Here is a 19,645-nt window from a genome sequence, read left to right as displayed (position 1 = left end):
CTTAATCATTTTAAAATAATTAAAATCCGCAAACATACGATTGAAACCAGCAAAATGGCGTTATCGTACGGTTCATTCTTGCTCAAATTACAAATATTACATATTTATTCTTGGTGCATATATCTATACTTGGAACTGCGTTATTGATGACGTAGGGATGCAAACTATGTATAACAATTAAGTTTTAAGTATATGAATTCTTGGATAAAACAATACTGGCCCGGGCCCCCGCCGGAATGTATTCCGATCGCCGCCGCTGAATCTCATCATCCTAAATATGGCAACCCTGAAAAGATAGAAAAGCGTAAGCCTCGTGTCTTGACCAACTTGTTAATTTAAATCTCTCGCTAGCCTCCCCCCCCCCCCGTCCATCCCTTTTAACGCGCCGCGACTACTCGAGGTTTCCCACGACTCAGTCTCGATTCTGATTGGTCGCCGCTCAACGCCTACTTTTCCTCGCCCCATTCTAACAGAGAGAATTCTCTTCAAACGTGTCATCGTCTCTCCCACCCGTCCGTCAATCTGTTTACGGCTCTCGCTCAGAAAGTTGTATCGCTTTGTAAATAAACAGTCCTCGAAATTCTTCTCAATTTGTCGTCTCAATATGGACGCGACGAATTTCTCGACTTTATCCATCTGCCAGTGTCCAATCTGCGTCACTCCGATTCGTCATTTGCCTTTCGCTTTGAATGCGTTACCAGTTGATCGTAAGTTTTACATCGACCAATTTTGTTTTCCCTTCACCATAATGAAGTGGTTTTAGTGAACCACTAGCCTGGAATCTGGACATTTACCCGTTTAAAAGACTAGTTTTCATATACCACAAATAGGGACTTAGCAGCGTGACGTCACGCCGTACCTTTGGCTATGACGTATATGCTGCCAACACTCTTTAGGCGCAGCTGGTTATTTTTAACAGTCGTTAGTTATTTGTAAATTTCAATATAATTGTTAATATTTTTTTAAATATATGTTAGTTAGCATAGATTTGTTTTTAGTTTCTTGATAGATTTGTTTTTTAGTTTCTTGATAGATTTGTTTTTTAGTTTCTTGATAGATTTGTTTTTTAGTTTCTTGATAGATTTGTTTTTTAGTTTCTTGATAGATTTGTTTTTTAGTTTCTTAATAGAATTGTTTTTTAGTTTCTTAATAATTTGTTTTTTAGTTTCTTGATAGATTTGTTTTTTAGTTTCTTGATAGATTTGTTTTTTAGTTTCTTAATAATTTGTTTTTTAGTTTCTTGATAGATTTGTTTTTTAGTTTCTTGATAGATTTGTTTTTTAGTTTCTTAATAGAATCGTGTTTTAGTTTCTTAATATAATTGTTTTTTAGTTTCTTAATAGATTAGTTTTTTAGTTTCTTAATAGATTTGTTTTTTAGTTTCTTAATAATTTGTGTTTTAGTTTCTTAATAGAATTGTTTTTTAGTTTCTTAATAGATTTGTTTTTCTTTAGTTTCATAATAGATTTGTTTTTTAGTTTCTTAATAGAATCGTGTTTTAGTTTCTTAATATAATTGTTTTTTAGTTTCTTAATAGATTAGTTTTTTAGTTTCTTAATAGAATTGTTTTTTTAGTTTCTCAATAGATTTGTTTTTAATTCTTAATATTATTGGTTAATTATTTTTTAATATTATTTGTTAATTATTTGTTTAATATTATTTGTTGTAATATAGTTGTTTATAAATATTTGTTAATTAATTATGAATATATTTGATCTTTTGTAGATTGGGACGAATTTAAGCGCAACGGCGTGGACAAAGAATACGTTGAAAATTGGTCTATCACCGGTCGAACGAAACCGGTCAAGAAACCCGTGAAAACGGTAGCTGGATTTTGCGTCTTTTGTAAAAACAACGAAAGACCAGAATCCGAGTACAAGTCGCACCGCGTAAGGAATGATTTTGGGGTTTGCGAATGTCCCATTTTGCGGAGTTACAAATGTCCCGTATGCAACAAGGTGGGAGGGGACAAAGGCCACACCATCAAATATTGCCCGCAAAATAAAATTAACCGCGCCAAGGAAATCCTGAAAGCCTCCGGCTCGTCTTCGGCATCTTCGCCGGAGATTTCTCGAAGGAAACGCTGGTCGCCGATCGGAGATCCCGTTCAAGTGTATTACGACTAATTGTTATTTCACGACTCATTTATTTACTTTGTACGTATTTTACGAAACTACGTATCATTACAAAATTACTTATACGTATCTACCCCCGAATGTAAATATATAAATAAAACGTCTTTTTTTTTATATTGTACCTCTTTTTATTTAGTAATTTCCATATTCATTAGACTTAATTATTTAGAAGGAGGTTTTGGAATGTTTTTAGACACAACACTTCTGGGACTAAATAGCAGGGTTGCCACAGATTCCTATTTTTTTCCGTGTTACTTATACAATTATACCCTAGAAACTAGAACTATATAGCTAGGGGTTTTATATAAATCAAGATATAAAGTAAATTTTCGTCTAAAGTTATGTGAAGAAATTGAAGTTATATATTTTTAAAGGTTTTTATATGATAACTTACGAATCAAACGTGATTTAAATAATAAGCAGAGCTAAGTAACTTATATTTAGCTCGAATAACATTCGCATTTAGATACAGGGCCGGACTGGCTAGTAGTTGGCCCCACCGGCTATGCAATCGTGTTGGCCTCATTTCCCATTAATGCCAAATGTTTCCACTTTGGCCCCCAATTTGAGTTGACCCCGATCTGACCGGCGATCACCGGTTAGCCGCCCGGGCCAGTCCGGGCCTGTTTAGATACAATAAAGTACACTAATAAAAATATATTATACATCATAATTATTTTAACGAAAAGTTGGTTATTAAATTTTGAATTACCTCACCAAAGTAAACTCTTGATTTAATTATAATTTTCAAGAAAATTTAATTTTTAATTTGTGTCTATTTTGGCCTGTTTTTCGGGACAAAATAGACCTAGTTTTCAGGCGAAAACAGTGAAAATAACTATAGGAGGGATTTTATTTTATATTGACCAGAGATAGTATATTGACCCAAAAAAAAGGCAAGTGGCAAAAGTCTCTCTCCAAAAAATATTCCAGAAAAATGAAAAAACCCCTTCAAGGAAATGGGACAGACAATTCGGCAACAGGTCACTCTGGCTTTTACTAACCTTCTTTCTAAGCGGATTAAGCCGTAGCTAGGCTGGACATAACACCAGCAGGGCGCGCATTTCGCGAAATCCTTTTCAGGGAGAGTCGAGCAGGTGAGCACCCAGACAGACGGCCGCCGCTAAGATTATCTCCGGAATGCACTTTTTTTTCTCGATTGACACTTTTTAACGCGTTTCTGTCAAAAATAAAACCATTTAATAAACTGGAAACAGTTGCAATTCGTTCATCAACAACTGTGTCGATTCCTTGAATGAAATATTTCCTACGAGAACCACTATGAACTTTCGTTAATGTAGATGTAAACGGTTTTTTTATTATATATATATATATATATACAACAAGCAAATTGATGACACCTAATACTTGGAATTTGCGAGAGTCTAAACTCTCTGTTGATAAAATAAATGACTGTTAAGTAATATAGGGTATTCGGATATTTTTATATTTATCGCAGACGCAACATACTTCTATCAGACGTGCATAAAATAGATGTTACGTGAGAAGTATTCACGTTCAAGGAAATTCGGGAATCAGAAACTGATTTTGAGATTATAGAGCGCAATTTTTGGATTGATTTCTAGGTTTTTTAAGCGGATTTCGAGATTTTGGAACTGATTTTCGCCCAGATTTCAGGATTTTCAAATTAATTTCAAGATTTCTAAAGGGATTTGTAAGAATGTCGAACCCCTCGATTGATCTACGATATAAAAATAAAACATGTTCAAGGTATTTTTCAATAGGTTTGGGCATATGGCCGCCATTTTGGAGGCAAATATTTTATCTTTATCACAGTATTTTTACAATATGGAAGCTATTTTCCCTGCAAACCTTTTACCGTCCAGTGATGTAAAATGAAAATTTACACTACATAAGGATATTTAATTATACAAAAACCATATTTTTCTTATGAAATATTTTTATCCAGAATGTATTTAATCATAGTTAGGGAGAATGACAGAAGCTTGGGATAACTCGCGCTAATTACTTTAAAAAATAACTTAAATTATCGATTTTTAACAATGATTTTTATAACATTTTAATTTTAGTTGAGATGATTTTTAGCGTTTCCGCCCCCCCCCTTAAAGAACCCGTACCAGGAGAAAATTCGAGGGGCAGGTCACTATCAAGATTATATTGACACCCCCAAAAGATTAAATGGTGATTAAAATGATTAAACCGTGATTAAAATGATTAAACCATGATTAAAATGATTAAATCGTGATTAAAATGATTAAACCGTGATTAAAATTATTAAATTGCTATTAAAATGATTAAATCATGATTAAATCGTGATTAAAATGATTAAACAGTGATAAAAATGAGTAAATTGTAATTAAAATGATTAAATCGTGATTAAAAATGATTACACCGTGATTAAAATGATTAAATTGTGATTAAAATAAGCGTAAATTTCTAGGATTTCTATTGTGAATAAATTCAATGAATACCTTTCTTGATTTCCCTTCTGCGTGTCCCGTTGTCTTTATTAACAACTATTTCTCCGGCAGAGCTATCTGACTAAGTCTTAGTTTTAGTTTTCTTCGTTCGGAGTTTTCTGTGCGGATTCTTCGACCGTTTCTTGTTGTATTTATACCGCTGGAGTATTTATCATATTCCGAAATAATTTGAAATTAATGTCAAATCACGGACTGTAAATTTTAGAGGACCGGTATTCCAGAGGTATTTTACGCCCCGTTCACCGATCAGGCTGACAGGAGTCGCTCAAGGTCATAAAAAAAACTAAAGCGCGTGTCTTTCGGTCGGCCAGATTTCCAGATAACATGCGGGGGAGGAGGGGGTCTATCTCTATGCGTGGTACAAATGACCTTGACGGACTCTCTCTCTCTAGTTCGAAGTGATTGATGCTCGGGGAAAATAAAATTCTACAGGGGAAGGCTACGCTTTACTCGTCCTCTAAAATTTACAGTCCATGGTCAAATCATCGGTAAAATCAACTCGGAAATAACTCGAGAAATGGAAATGAAAAAGACAAAACAGTCGGCTAAAGCCTAATGTGGAGGAACTATGCGATGGTGAAGACTGAAGACGTTTGGGAAACGGTAGAATCATGGTAGAATTAAACGCACTCTCGCCAGCTGAATTTTCTCACATAGGTAGCTTTTAATTGTTTTATGAAAAAGAGATGGCGTTGGAGTCTATCGCGACGCGTGCTACGAGCTATTCCAATCTCACTTCAATCTTTATTGTGAAAGTCGAACCTTAGAGTAAAAGTATATGTAAGACCGCACCAACCCTTACGCATCAAGTATATATATCGTCAACGCGACAGATTTTGTTGAGTTAAAGTTCACAAAATAGGATCTTTGGGAACCGAAATTGAAGAGCTGGAGTGCAGGATTAATATCGGGTTGACGATACTTGATGCGTAAGGCTGGTGCGGTCCTCTAGGTTGCGTTATAGATGGCCCATAGCTTTTTTTAGTATGGGGCTGGGGGGCACCGCGCGCCCCCAGCGCTCGAGCTAAGTGCCCCCAGCGAAGTGAGTGCGCGGCGCCGTCCGACGCCATAACTTAGTTTACAATTTTACATGTCTGTAAACCGTTATTTCATTTTAAAAAGTTAGTACTGTTTTGCATTTCAACCTTTTTTCGTCATCAGTCTTACGTTATCCAAAAAATATTGACGTCATTCAGGACTTTGTTGGGTCGCTATCCGCCCTTAAAAATTCAAAACCATTCTCCAGAGCCCTTTTCGTTTCTCTTTGCCCACTCCAACTTCTAGACAGTGCTTCCACATGCGGGGAATTTTTCCTTTTTCCGAGATTTTTCAACGTTCCAAAACGCTAAAAGGGAATAATGCAATTTAAGAGTGAAAACGGGGAAAATGAGGGAAAACGGCCTTTCGCGGGTTAAAATGAGGGAAAAGTGTTCTTTGCACGGGAAAATAGGGAATTTTAAGCTTTTCTGATAACATTGCCTGTTGCAGTTATATTATGAGTCACATATGTTAAAAATATTTTTAATACGTTCCTAAAATGCTGGTAATTTTGATAGTAATGAATGTCATGATTTAAATACCCATTTGCGACTTATATATTTGGGCAAAATTATTCAAATGTAAGTAATTTTGTAATAAATAAAACCTTATATTTGGAATTATTTTCAGAATTAAAATGAATATTTATATAAATTAGTATTAAAAGTTCCAAAATATAGCGAGGGATAAAAAATGGGAATTTCCAAGTCAAAAAAGGGGAAAAGGGGATTTTTCGTTTAATTAAATTATCGCAAACGGGAAATTTTAGATATCAAATGTGGAAGCCCTGCTTCTAGAACGTTCCTACGCCTAGAGACCAGCTACCCCACGTCATGATGCCGGTATCCATCTCAAAATAGTCATAAATAAATAAATTATTGTTCTTATTAAATCACTATAATAGTGAGGTTAATCCAAAGCCCGAAAACTTGTAAGTGGTACTAGTAGGAGTGAAGATGTACCTTTGTGCGTACAGCCTGCACTTCCAACAAGTTCCCCCGTTCACGTTTATGGACGCCGGCTTTTTAACGAATTTCCACGGCACTATTTGGTTCTTACAAAATGTATTTGGAAAAAAAATATTAGTAGAACATAACAACGCATACTTCTTTCGTAAAATAAATATTTATATACTTCTATTTCTAGTATACGACTTTTAGCGTGGGCGTTTTGGACTTTAATAAACGGGTTAAGCGTGGGTTCAGCCACGGCACGGAAACGTGAACGGGGAACTTATAGCATTGTAGACGTTCCTTTGCGCGTACAGCCGGGCTGAGCCGGCATCTTCTACAAGTTCCCCCTCCACGTTTTTTTGGTGCTGGCTTAACCTCTCAATCTACTCGCTAATATAAATAAATCTGTACTGATCAGTCTCCTGGAAGCCAAACACACGTATATTTTTAAAATTTGCGTATACAGTTACGTGGATTTTTCTTTCAGGCGACGGTCTGCTATTTCTATAAAGTCACGTGCTTTAACTTTTGTTTTTAATGGGGCTGTTATGTCACTTTTACAAGTCAACGTGGCTAAAATAAACACGTTTCTAGCGCGCGCGCCTAAATTTACCGGTCTTAGATTACGGATAACTGTACATAATTAATTTAAGGTTTTCGCGAATTCCGCTAAATGGGTATTTGGGGGATATTGCCGACCAATCAGAAGAATTTAGACGTTGTCGGAAGACATCAAAGCAAAGCTGCACTTGTTTAATTTTGGGCCGAGCGTGGGAATCGTTTTCTGTTTGATTTCTCATCGGAGTTCCCGTCCGTTGTTTTTCATCGGGTCTGTACCTGCCCGCGATTGTGTACATACCGACAGTCAGAAATTCCCACAAATGTACAATGACCTACAATATATTTTTCTATTAAATTAAATTAATAAAAAATTAAATATAAAATTTGTAAAATTTATCCCGGATTTCTCTCCAGTAGTAACGGCTTTCTTGGGGCCCTGAACTTACATTTTACCGGGGCCCGGGCTCGTTCTCGGCAGCCCCGCTCTTACCTCACAAAACAGCGTAAATTAACATAATTATAGCGCCCACAAAATTATAAAATTCCTTCTAGCGACTGTAACGAAGACGTGGCAACGATTTCAAATTTTGATTGGTAAAATTAAGTAATTTTTCAACCAAAAGATCTTCGTATTTGTATAGTAACCTAATTTAACCTGACCTAAATTACTCAATTAATAAGCCTTATAAATTCGAGATTTTCATAGACGAAATTTTTAAATTTCTACTGACCACTTTTCTTTATAAAAAAGGCATATTGACGTCATGGACTAATTAATTAGTCCATGTTGACGTCAAACCCCAAAAAGATAAGCGCCTCTAGTGATAAAAACTTATAAAACTAATAACTTATTTTAGACTACCTGCACGCGCTCGTAATGACGTCGCGTTAGGCCTAATGACGTAGCCCGTTTAAAGTACACCAAAAACGCACGGCCATTCTATAAATGGCTGTCAGTAAAAATATCAGGCGTGGAAGATTACAAACTTGACACTCTTAAATGTGAAAGATGTATTAACTAATGATTATGAAATGGTTTTGAACTTCTTTTGGTTCGTTTACAACCACTGAAATGCGGCGTTATTTTAGATCTTTTTACATTCATGTACTTTTAATTTGTTTTTATTTATTTCCAAATAATTATTCAATAAAATTACATAAAGAAAATAATTAATTTTCTTAGCCACTGGCGACGGAAGAAAAATATTTTTGGGGGGGGGGGGGGGGATACAAATGTAAAACTCCTGGGCAGGCCAAAGCGCGCCGAGAAAATTATGTTTTTGCTAGTCATATTTGCTAGTGATTTTCACGACAATAGAGCGGTGTTTATCAAATAGCAAGTCTTAATCAGAATTTATTTAAATCACTTTCTTAATTTATATAATTATATGAATATATTATTATTTTATGTATAATATAATTATTATTATTTTATGTATAATATAATTATTATTATTTTATGTATAATATAATTATTATTATTTTATGTATAATATAATTATTATTATTTTATGTATAATATAATTATTATTATTTTATGTATAATATAATTATTATTATTTTATGTATAATATAATTATTATTATTTTATGTATAATATAATTATTATTATTTTATGTATAATATAATTATTATTATTTTATGTATAATATAATTATTATTATTTTATGTATAATATAATTATTATTATTTTATGTATAATATAATTATTATTATTTTATGTATAATATAATTATTATTATTTTATGTATAATATAATTATTATTTTATGTATAATATAATTATTATTATTTTATGTATAATATAATTATTATTATTTTATGCATAATATTATTATTATTATTTTATGTATAATATTATTATTATTATTTTATGTATAATATAATTATTATTATTTTATGTATAATATAATTATTATTATTTTATGTATAATATTATTATTATTATTTTATGTATAATATAATTATTATTTCTTAGGGTTTTGGAAATGTAATTTATTAAAAACTTTAAACGAGCAATTTGGGGACTACAATTACTACCTGAAATCTAGGAGGGTACATTGTACCCCCCTATTCCACCGCCACTGCAGGAGGGGGAGAGAGCAACGTCATTCCCCACTCGTTCGAGAGTGGGAATTCGGCGCTGGGTTACTATTGGTTGTCGGAGGGATGAGAAGGAAGGGACTTGGTCGCGTGCGCAATTTTGGTGGCCGCATAATCAAATCGATATCTCATGGTCTAGTTGTAGAGTGTCATTCGATTCGTCCTGGTAAAAGTGGAACCGCTAGGCACCGTGAAGACATGCCTCGTCGAATAACCAAAGTGACGTCCGCCATGACCGATGACCACGATATAAATTTGGTTTCTAATTACTACCGCTGCAGTTACGACCAGAGGATGGCCGAAGCCATGGCCAGCGAATACAAGAGATTAATTCTCGATTACAGACACGTGAAGACGTCCAAAGGGTTTGCCGCCGATCAGACTTCGATAACGCCAAAGGCCGCGCGTACCTTTAGTGACCAAGATTCCACTTCTTCCGTTTGTTCGTCGTCTCCAGTTCATGGTCAGTACTCAGTTATGCATTATGTTTATAACGCGGCGGGGCTCCCATATAATTCCTATATTTTCCTGTCTGAAATGATCATATAAAACCTATAGTTTAATATTTTCCTATATTTTTAGCATATTTCAAAACTTATATTTTTAGCATAAATTAAATCTTATATTTTTAGCATAAATTAAATCTTATATTTTTTGCATAAATTAAATCTTATATTTTTAGCATAAATTAAATCTTATATTTTTAGCATAATTTAAATCTTATATTTTTAGCATAAATTAAATCATATTTTTATCATATTCTAAATTCCTTATTTTTAACATATTCGAAATCCTATATTTCTAGCATATACTAAATACTATATTTTAAGCAAATTCTAAATCCCTTATTTTTAACATTATAAATCTTATATTTTAAGCAAATTTGAAATCTCAAATCCTATATTTTTTAAATTTTCTTTTCTGATCTATCTTGCGTAGTTATGACTTATTTTAAATACACGCTATAAAACTTACATTTTAACACTTTTAAACTCTTTAAATTGTAATTTTAGTCTTATAATCATTTTACCCCCTTTAAGTTGCGTGTAAAGCGCCTAAATTTTTTGAATTACGTCACTCTGTACGTTGAATTTGGAAACGTAATAATCTGACTCATATTTCAAGGTACACAGTATCGTTTGAAAAATTCGGGTCGAATTTAAGATAGCTCCTCCCCTTCCATCGCGTGATTTCGGCATAATCTTCTCCTCTTCGGTACGGTTCGGGGTGGCGGAGTGGTTAGCACTTTCGCCTCGCAGCGAGAAGAGCCGGGTTCGATCCCAATTTGTGACACTGGGTGAAAACTCGGAACAACACCTTCGTCGTTGAGTTTGCAAGTTCTCTCCCTACTGGTTTTCCCCGAGCTCTTCGGTTTCCCCTTCCATAAAACCTTGTTGAGGTTAACGGTAATAGTTAGTTTAGGGAGCTGTTGGCATGAAGGACTTGCCAACACCCTCTTACGCCATAAGTAACATAATAATAATAAGTATGACCCTAGACTTTTTTTTTTTTAGTGTTACCCCCATTATCCACAATAAGTAACTTAATAATAATAAGTATAACATTTCCTATTCCTTTAATGCTAATATTCTTAGCGAACCTTCGACACTGAACTCTGAAAATCAGTTCGGTGATAATTTTGGCCAATTGTCAATTTAAATATTATTATGGTACTTATGATAGTATATTTATTATTGTTACTATCGTAATTTGGGTAAGTAATAATCCTACCTATATGAAATTTACTTATAGATTTATGCGTCCTATTTAATGCAGGGTTGGGAAAAAACTTAATAACAGTTTGTTTATATTACTTTTAAAACTATTTTTTCGCTAGTTTTATTTCATTTTAATTGTACATAATGTTCTTTATTAACTAAAATTTAATTTGAGTTAAAAATTAAAGTACAAAAATTATATGTCCAGGTTAAAAAAGTATCATTTTTATTTCCTGGGACTACACTTAAAGGGCTTACACTTCTTTGACTCTCTTTAACATCTTTGTCTAGTCTATTATTATTGGCCAATAGAGTAGTAGTAGTTTTTACCTATTTAAAAAGCATGGGTGACGTCGACATACGTCACGCGTAGTGGCGGCTTAAGAAGGCTGGGTCCCCGGGGCGGCGGCAGTGTTTTGTGACACCCCCCAGGACCGAGCAGAAGTTTTCACGGGTCCGTCTTCTTCAAGGTTAATCGTTCTGATTTGCACCCCCGTCTCGAGCAGGGTTGGCAATTTTTAAAAAAAAATCAAATAAATCGTTTTTTTTTATTTAAATCAGATTTTTATTGATTTTTTTGATTTTTTGATTTTAATTAAAATTGCAAAGTTTTATATAATTAAGTATCATAAATTTACCTAAAACCACTATGTTTTAATTTTTAAAGACTTAATCTATATATATGTATAATGAATTTATTAAATTTAAGCTAATAATCATATAGAAGTTTTTATTTTTTAAAACCTATTTTGGTACTTTACAAAAAAAAATCGGCAGAATCTCCACCCACAGGTAGAATCCAATGCAACATTAGGGGGAAGTATAAGAAAGATTATATTTAAACCTAAATTATAGCAATTGGCCAGGTTTTTCTTTTTCAAAAATACTACATGAAAATTGATTTAAATCAACGATTTTTTTTGAAAATAATCATTGATTAAAATCGCGATTTAAATCGTGATTTAAATCAAGTTGATTTAAATCGGCCAACCCTGCTCTCGAGCTTCTCGGATGGACCCCTGGCTACCCTGGTACCCTGGGCGGACCACCCTCCTCGCCCACCCCCTCTTACGCCGCCCCTGGTCACGCGGATTGTACTCTATAATCAACTATAGAACAGCGGTATCGCTTTGAAATGAGTTGTTGTAGATTTATTTTGGGTTTTGAATCAAAGAATATAAATTTCTCGCCAGAAACGAGTTTCAGTTTCGATTATGTACAAATATTTTGGCCAAGAAGACGTTGTAGTTTTGTAGTGTTTTGGTCAGAAATTGCAGGGTGACCATACTTCCTTTATTTTATAATTTTTCCGATATTTCAATGCTTTCCTTTATTTTCCTATAATTTTGTATTTTGTGCGTTTAATAATAATAATAATCAGCTAGGCTAATACCCAAGGCACCACCTTAGGCCTAAGTCGTCTAGCGACTTTTGAAGCCTTTAATTCAGGTGGCCGGGTTACAATGCGTAGGAGGGTGGTGGCAAGCCCTGCATGCCACGCGATCGAGCCAACAGCTCCCTACACTAACTATTACCGTTAACCTCAACAAGTTTTTTATGGAAGGGGAAACCGAAGAACTCGGGGGAAAACCCCTTAAACCAGTGGGGAGAGAACTTGCAAACTCAACGCAGAAGGAGTTGTTCCGAGTTTTCACCCAGTGCCACAAGCTGGGATCGAATTTCCCGCATACCTAGTTCGCTTTTCGTAATACAGATGGCACTCAATGTAATAAATCCCTTTGATAAAATGTAAACTGCTTCTCCAAAGAACTGCACTGAACGGAATTGAGAATAACGTCGTCTGCTTAAAAAAAGTTTCTTTTATATTAAAACAAATTTAAATTTCCTATATTATCAAAGAAAATACTCCTATATTCCCCTATAAATCGACTGTTGAATTTCCTATATTCCTATAAAATATTTGGAGTGAAATTGTCAAAAAAAAAAGGGAATGATTTAGAGTAAATCACAGCAAAGTTAAAAAGGAAACCAAAGGATTAAAACCATGGTTTAAACTAGCCAACCCTGACTTAATGAATAGTTAAACAATGTTTTTCAAGAAAATAAAATAGTTAAATGTTAAGTTTTGTGGAATTATTTTTCAGAGAGGCCATCTTATTTCGCGGAAGATATGATGAGATTTCCACTGGAACGCAAAAAAATGTGCCAGTTTTGTAAGAAGAACGGCGAAGTCGCCCGAAATTACAGATCGCATTCGCTGAGGGACGAAAATGGAGTCACCACTTGCCCCATTTTGAAGTCTTATTTCTGCCCAATCTGCAAATCGTTTGCTGGTCACACCATCAAATATTGCTCTCAGAACGTTAACGCCGCGAAGTCGGCGATTGTTCTGCCGAACTTGCTGAATACGTACCGTTGCTCAACTGGACCAAGGTTACCAAGTAGAGTACACCAATAGACTTTGTATCTTTTTAATTTACGCAAAGTAACGCGATTCGTAAAATATGAGATATTAAAGGGTTTTTAATTATAACTAGTGTTTAAACTCTGGGGCTTATCTAACGACCAATTGTTTGATTTTAAAATATAATTTTTTTAATTATAATCTGTCATTTTCACATGCTAAATTGCATTTAAAAATTTCGATTTTTAATTTTAAAGAAAACATTTTCACTTGTCATGGTAGAAAAACATTTTGGTTGCCATTGCAAAAGGGAGGTCTGCTTAACCCAGGAGTTTGAATAAATTTCTTTCAATTCTAATCTACCAGTCTAATATAACATAAAGTACCTCATTATACTCTTGTCTCCGTAAACTTCAATTAATTTTTTTAGAAAGTTTGTTTTAATTTTGTGTAATATTTTTTCAGTAATTTTTGTGCAAATTTTAATTATATTTTGCAATTTCCGCACAAATTAAGCGAATTTGGACATATAGCTCAATTATCTCAATTTTGTAATTACCAGTTCAATTATATTAATAAAATTGTAAAAAATTTATATTTCGCTATTTTTCATTGAAATAATATTTGAAAATCCCGCGTATTTTTTTTAAGGAACTTTAATTTCCGAATAGGTGTTTCCATAAAATAAAACAATAAAAGGATTAAATAATAAAATATTTTTCTTCGCGCCACGAGCTTAAGCTTTTTAGTACTTTATTGGCATGCGCGTTTCGCACGTGGACTTCAATTTCGAAAATATTTATCAACTCCAGCGCGTGCTTTCTATCTTTGGTAACGTTGAAAAAACATTACCACGTGACACCCCCTCCGTATTTTATAGAATCACCTATTCATTTCCAAGCAATTCGAGAAAGTGGCGTGACCTATCGGGCAGTTTTGAAAATTTTGCTTTTTATTTTTAATGAAAATGGCGGGGTTAGCAGACGATAGCGAAAGTTCCGGTGATGGTGATAAAAGAGGTAATATTTGCAAAGTTTTAATCATTGGCTGTGGAATATCGGGTGTCGCGGCGGGTTCTCGTTTGAATCAACAAGGGGAACGTGATTTTAAAATACTAGAAGCCCGAAATCGCATTGGAGGAAGAATTTCTTCAGTCCCTGTTGGTAAGCCTTGGCCATATAATTTTGTTTTGAATATAACGGTTTGACAGCAACGAGGATATGTCACATTTTTTATTTTTGTCAGGTGACGGACATGTTGAATTAGGTGCTGAATGGATTCACGGAGTTCTGGGAAATCCAATATACGAGATTGCCTTAAAAAATGGCCTCATTAGAGTCAATCGGGAGCAAGAATGTCACACTGTCGTTGCCACAACGGAACAGGGAAAGAGAATACCAATTCAGGTTAACTAAATTCTCATTTGAAGTAATGATTAATACTAATCTTTATTATTTTATTTAGCTTGTAGAAGAAGTATACAATGCCTATTTCTGGTTTTGCAAAAGATGTGAAGAATACTTCCTTTTACGGTTGCAACCTCCTCCAGAAGCGCTAAACAGTGTTGGGAAACATCTCGAAATGGATATTTACTCTTATTTAGAACAGTTTTCTGGTGACGAAAAAGTCATAAGAAGATTAATATTTGACCATTTACTCAATCGGGAAACTTGCGTCACTGGTTGTGCAAATATGAATGAAACTGGATTATCAGACTTCGGCAGCTACACTGAACTTCCAGGTGGCAATGTCACTATTCCAAGCACAAGCACATATTCCTCCATATTGGAGTGTTTGATATCGGAATTACCAGATGACACTATTAGGAAGAGACATGAAGTTTGTAAAATTTATTGGAACAAACTGGATAGTCCAGCAGACACTAGCCAAAGTACAGATGTTATGAGTAAAGATTCGGAATTATACAGTGATGTTCCGGATGCGCAAGTTCAAGTTATTTGCACAAATGGAAAAGTGTTTTACGCACGTCACATTATATTAACTCTGCCTTTGGGTGTTTTGAAGGCGAAAGCTGGTGCTTTATTCGAACCTCCTTTACCCGAATACAAAATGGAATGCATGAAAAAACTCTGTTTTGGATCAGTCAACAAAATTTTTTTAGAATACGATAGGCCTTTTTTAAACCCAAATATATCTGAAATAGTTACTTTGTGGAACCGGTCTGATGAATTAGCTGACATTAAAGAAAACTGGTTTCGCAAAATTTATTCTTTTCGTAAACTAAGCGATACCGTATTGGTAGCGTGGTTGTCTGGAGACGAGGCAGAATACGTAGAGACACTCGGTGAAGAAGAAATTTCGGAAGCCTGCACATTAGCTTTAAGAAAATTCTTAAGGGATCCTTATATTCCTCAACCTTGTAGAGTGATTAGGTAATTATAAGTTTAAAAACATAATTATCGCAGATAGCGACTCTCGAAATAAGTAATCGATGTTTATTTTAAAATATAGAACCATGTGGCATCAAGATCCGTACACGCAAGGATCGTATACGTCAATCAGTCTAAGTGGTTCGCAGAAAGATATTGAGCTGTTGGAAAAACCCGTTTACGTCGACCCTTATCACAATAAAGTACGCCTATAACTTATATAAAAAAAAATCTTATCATTATACGATGCTTATTACATCTTTGTAAAATGCTAAATTTTCCGCCTGGGAATTTTTGGTCCTTGGATAGGAGCTTCAACTTATTTTTGCTCCCATTATACTTTTAATTTAATGATAAAATAAGACCGTGATAATATGATCTTATAATATAAATATAGTTGTTTACGGACGTAACAAAAACATTTTCTATTTCAGCCAGTTTTATTATTTGCGGGAGAAGCTACCCATTCCACTTTTTATTCCACCGTCCACGGAGCTTATTTATCAGGAATTAAAGCTGCAGATACTCTACTGGAAAAGGAAAGCGACCAAGAATCTGGATCGGTTAACGCGTCTGGAGAAAACAAGTCCAGCGTAGGAGAGCTATCATCATGGCTAAAAGGAATTGATCTTGATTAAGATTTTATTTACTCACCCAACTATGTTCGTTTGATAAGGGTGATGTAAATCTCAGAAAAAATGCTCGCTATAACTGTGCCTTTTTATTTGTTAATGGCACTTAGTCACGTAGATCGATAAAAAAATTCCCTATTTATTTGAAACTAAATCTAGGAGTTTATTTTAAAAAATTGTTAAGAATCTTGTTGCTGTTTTCACTCAGGATAATTTCTGTGATATTGATTATTATAGGTTGTTTTTATTACATTTTTACACCATTTTCCCACAGTACTCTCCCCGCGAATGTATAATATTTATATTTAGTACTTATATTTGCATTTTTTTAAAATATCTAAGTAGGTTGCTTGATAATTATATTGGTAAGAGATGGCGACTGCGTCTCTAGTCTGAAAAGTGTTGTATTTTCGCGGGGTTTTCTCCGGAAATGCGTAACAGCTGAAAAACGCGACTTTTTACCGCACGATTTCCTATTCAACGCGGAATTCTTAATTTTTTGCTTTGAAAAAATGCAATAAAGGATTTTTCGCTCGTTATCTATTTTCTCAGGGATTACAAAAGATTATATATGGCGCAAAGTAGCGATTGATAAGCGCGGTCTCTTAAAAGTAAACAAAATTCTAGCGTGATTTCCTCCCCCCCCCTTGAAAATTTCTTCAAATAAGCAGCGGCGCGGCAGTCGCTCACTTCATTGGCTGCCGGAAGTTCTCTGACGCCGCCGTCATAATATGGCGGACGGGCTTTGCGTTAGCACCGCTCGCGAGTTGTTTCTCTTCGTAGTTATTCTGCATTTTCCATTTTTAATCACCGCAAGGGCCCTAAATTACGATTTTAGGGTCGATTCGGAACCGTTAGAAGTAACTGTAGACAACGCGGTTCTATTAACCTTATACGGGACTCCTAATTTCTCTTCCAACGCCGTCGTAGCGTTTTCGCGCACTCCTTTGGAGCTGGGCGAACCCTGTCCTAGAAGTAGCTTGGATACGAAAAATATAATCATTCACGATACGAAACTGTTCGGTGACTCGATTCTCCTGTTAAACGTCACTTTCGAATCGCCGGAGTACGAGCGATTGTACGCCTGCATTTCTGACAAAGATCGACCAGGATGGATTCATCAGGGACTGAGTGTCAAGGTGCTACCACGCGCCAAAACGTCTTCGATGTGAGATAATCTTTTTTATTCCCTAAGACGTGTTCTCCTGTTAAAATGAATGCTATTTAAGAGTACACGCTCTCAACGAGGCTTATCCTAACACGTGCATACCTCGAGTTCGTTATCCCTCACACGCAACTTTTTAACTCTTTCTCTCGCCTTCCCACACTACTCTACTTACGTTTGCTCCATAAAAAAGTAAAACGTCTCTGAAGGTGTAGCTAAAACGCTTAAATTGGAGCGATGAAATTTCCATGTAGGCTTAATGTTTTCACGTTTTCAATAAATATACGCTGTCAAATTTGGTATAACTTTAAATATTTCTAAATTGCTCTCCATTTTAGAAGAATTATTTGTAAATCTTCGGGCTATGGCTTCAAAAGTTCCATTCAACGATGACTCTGATCTTTTTTCTGTATGAAATTTTGGCCTTACACCAAAAAACATTGCAAAACCAGCGACGCTGTACAGTACTTCGCGAGTATTATAATTTCGACGCACGGAGTATTTAGCCTTTTAGCCTAGTTTCTAAGCTGGATAATCCCGCGCGAAAATGGTAAAATCCATAAAATGCGATCTTGATTTCTGGTCGTCGGGCCTCACTGGCAGCAGCTGTAGGCATTATTTTTATCGAGTTCAATAATCTAGTTCTGCTTAAATGAAATATTTTTCGGATGGGTATACCACTATATTTTAACGACATAATTCGAAGTACTGTTTACTCTGAGGAAATAATATAATTTAAATCCGTATCGGACAGACACTCACATTTATTAGAAAAGACATCCCCAAAAAAAAAACATTTCTGTTTACCAAATAAATTTCACGGGGGTTACGGAAAAAAATGTAAAATTTATTTTTAAAAACAAATACTGTACAGTACACCGTTCGACATTGTAGAGGGTAAATATTACGCGCATGATCGTACATAACACCCACATTGTTTACAGTGTTTATAATTCGTCAGCAAAAACTTTATAGTAGTTACGTTTTATAATGAGGTCAAAAGCTGGATTTAACGGCGGATTACAGCGATATGCCGCGGAGTGAAGGTTTGGCTTCTAAGTGTAACGGTACTATATCATTGACTCGTTTGTTTTGAGACGGAACATCGAGAATTTCACTTTTACCCTGCTAATGTTATTCGCTAGAAACACGTAGCTTCGTAGGCTGATTTTTGGAAGAAATACATTTTATGGCGAATTTTTAAAACTAAAACAGATGGAATTTATTTATTAATTACTACATATTTCTATGAAGTGTAATTTTAACCATAAGTCTCTAATATTGTTCCATAAGTTTCACTTTGTGGAATATTTTAATTTATTGAGAGCTAGTTATGGAGTGACGTCATCACAAGAAGCAAATCTCCCCCTAGCGAGGCGCTGTCAAAGGCTACGTGTGACGCGTTAGCGAGCGGACACCAAACGGCGACGAAGCCCGTAATGCAGTCTGTCTTGTTAATAGCTCTCAGTAAAACTTTTGCATGTGAAGAATATGAAGTGTCACACTTTTGTAACAATATTATATACTTATGTGTTAACATATTACATGGTTAGTTTAAGTAATACGCACTAAATTTTGAGGCGTGATGCGGTGTATACATCCGCGGGAAATTCGCGTCTTAATGGAATCCGCGTTTTAATTCCGTTTGGGAAATAGGCCACTACACAAATTACATCCAGGGAAACAAACAATGAAAGCCGTTTGAGACACCATTTTTTAATGACTTATCACATGAGTAACTTAGAAGAATTAAGTATGACACTTTCAATTCAAAGAAAGCCGTTTGAGACTCATTTTTAACGACTTTAATAATCATTAGTAACATAGTAGTCTTAAGTTTGACACGTTCAGTTTAAGGTACATTTGTTCCTTTTATCACAAGTAATATATTAGGGACGTTGTTATAACACGTACATCACTTCAACACTAATTTTTAAAGGCAGGCTTGTTTTTTTGGAACTTCCAGGTAACGATGCCCAAAAAAAAATTCTACGCCAGCCGTTTTTACGTAAAAGCCAAGGCCTACCAAAAATTGAATTGCTTTGAAAAGTTAAAATAACGCATACTTAGGCAGAAATAATGACGAATTATTGAAAATTATTAATACCATAAGTAACATAATAA

The 19,645-nt window shown here is 34.7% G+C and overlaps 4 protein-coding genes across 5 annotated transcripts in view; all 4 read left to right on the top strand.

The window, feature by feature from the left end:
• Positions 1 to 604: 604 nt before the first annotated feature.
• On the top strand, positions 605 to 2,251 carry LOC149948898 (nanos homolog 2-like). The gene is made up of 2 exons (XM_090171180.1): positions 605 to 707; positions 1,726 to 2,251. The coding sequence occupies exons 1-2, from the start codon at positions 605 to 607 to the stop codon at positions 2,124 to 2,126; spliced, it is 504 nt and encodes a 167-aa protein (XP_090027306.1). The 3' UTR covers positions 2,127 to 2,251.
• Positions 2,252 to 9,449: 7,198 nt separating this feature from the next.
• Positions 9,450 to 13,780, top strand: LOC149948897 (uncharacterized). The gene is made up of 2 exons (XM_090171179.1): positions 9,450 to 9,714; positions 13,075 to 13,780. The coding sequence occupies exons 1-2, from the start codon at positions 9,450 to 9,452 to the stop codon at positions 13,386 to 13,388; spliced, it is 579 nt and encodes a 192-aa protein (XP_090027305.1). The 3' UTR covers positions 13,389 to 13,780.
• Positions 13,781 to 14,222: 442 nt separating this feature from the next.
• On the top strand, positions 14,223 to 16,895 carry LOC149948896 (peroxisomal N(1)-acetyl-spermine/spermidine oxidase). Of its 2 annotated transcripts, none has more exons than XM_090174076.1 (5): positions 14,223 to 14,353; positions 14,580 to 14,740; positions 14,799 to 15,727; positions 15,807 to 15,927; positions 16,159 to 16,895. In XM_090174076.1, exons 1-5 carry the CDS (start codon positions 14,296 to 14,298, stop codon positions 16,360 to 16,362), a joined length of 1,473 nt encoding a protein of 490 aa, XP_090030202.1. In that variant the 5' UTR covers positions 14,223 to 14,295; the 3' UTR covers positions 16,363 to 16,895. The 2 variants fall into 2 exon arrangements, with proteins under 2 accessions (XP_090030202.1, XP_090030201.1); XM_090174075.1 differs by having other exon boundaries at positions 14,233 to 14,497.
• Positions 16,896 to 16,989: 94 nt separating this feature from the next.
• The window catches only part of LOC149948895 (unextended protein-like), a 45,181-nt gene continuing 42,525 nt past the window's right edge, over positions 16,990 to 19,645 (top strand). The window contains exon 1 of the mRNA XM_090174072.1: positions 16,990 to 17,524. Within this exon, the coding sequence (XP_090030198.1) occupies positions 17,088 to 17,524 (437 nt within the window). The 5' untranslated portion in view covers positions 16,990 to 17,087. The remainder of the gene's footprint in view (positions 17,525 to 19,645) is intronic.

Source organism: Leiobunum rupestre, chromosome 4, assembly GCF_980474605.1.
Source record: "Leiobunum rupestre chromosome 4, qqLeiRupe1.1.hap1, whole genome shotgun sequence".
NCBI lineage: Eukaryota > Metazoa > Arthropoda > Arachnida > Opiliones > Sclerosomatidae > Leiobunum > Leiobunum rupestre.
This window is presented reverse-complemented; position numbering and strand designations above follow the sequence as displayed.

Coding starts and splice junctions, on each gene's coding strand:
- LOC149948898 (XM_090171180.1), top strand. CDS start 605: ATGGACGCGACGAATTTCTCGACTTTATCCATCTGCCAGTGTCCAATC. Junction 708..1,725: donor GAATGCGTTACCAGTTGATC/GTAAGTTTTACA, acceptor GATCTTTTGTAG/ATTGGGACGAATTTAAGCGC.
- LOC149948897 (XM_090171179.1), top strand. CDS start 9,450: ATGCCTCGTCGAATAACCAAAGTGACGTCCGCCATGACCGATGACCAC. Junction 9,715..13,074: donor TTCGTCGTCTCCAGTTCATG/GTCAGTACTCAG, acceptor ATTATTTTTCAG/AGAGGCCATCTTATTTCGCG.
- LOC149948896 (XM_090174075.1), top strand. CDS start 14,296: ATGAAAATGGCGGGGTTAGCAGACGATAGCGAAAGTTCCGGTGATGGT. Junction 14,741..14,798: donor GAAAGAGAATACCAATTCAG/GTTAACTAAATT, acceptor TATTTTATTTAG/CTTGTAGAAGAAGTATACAA. Junction 15,928..16,158: donor TCGACCCTTATCACAATAAA/GTACGCCTATAA, acceptor TTTCTATTTCAG/CCAGTTTTATTATTTGCGGG.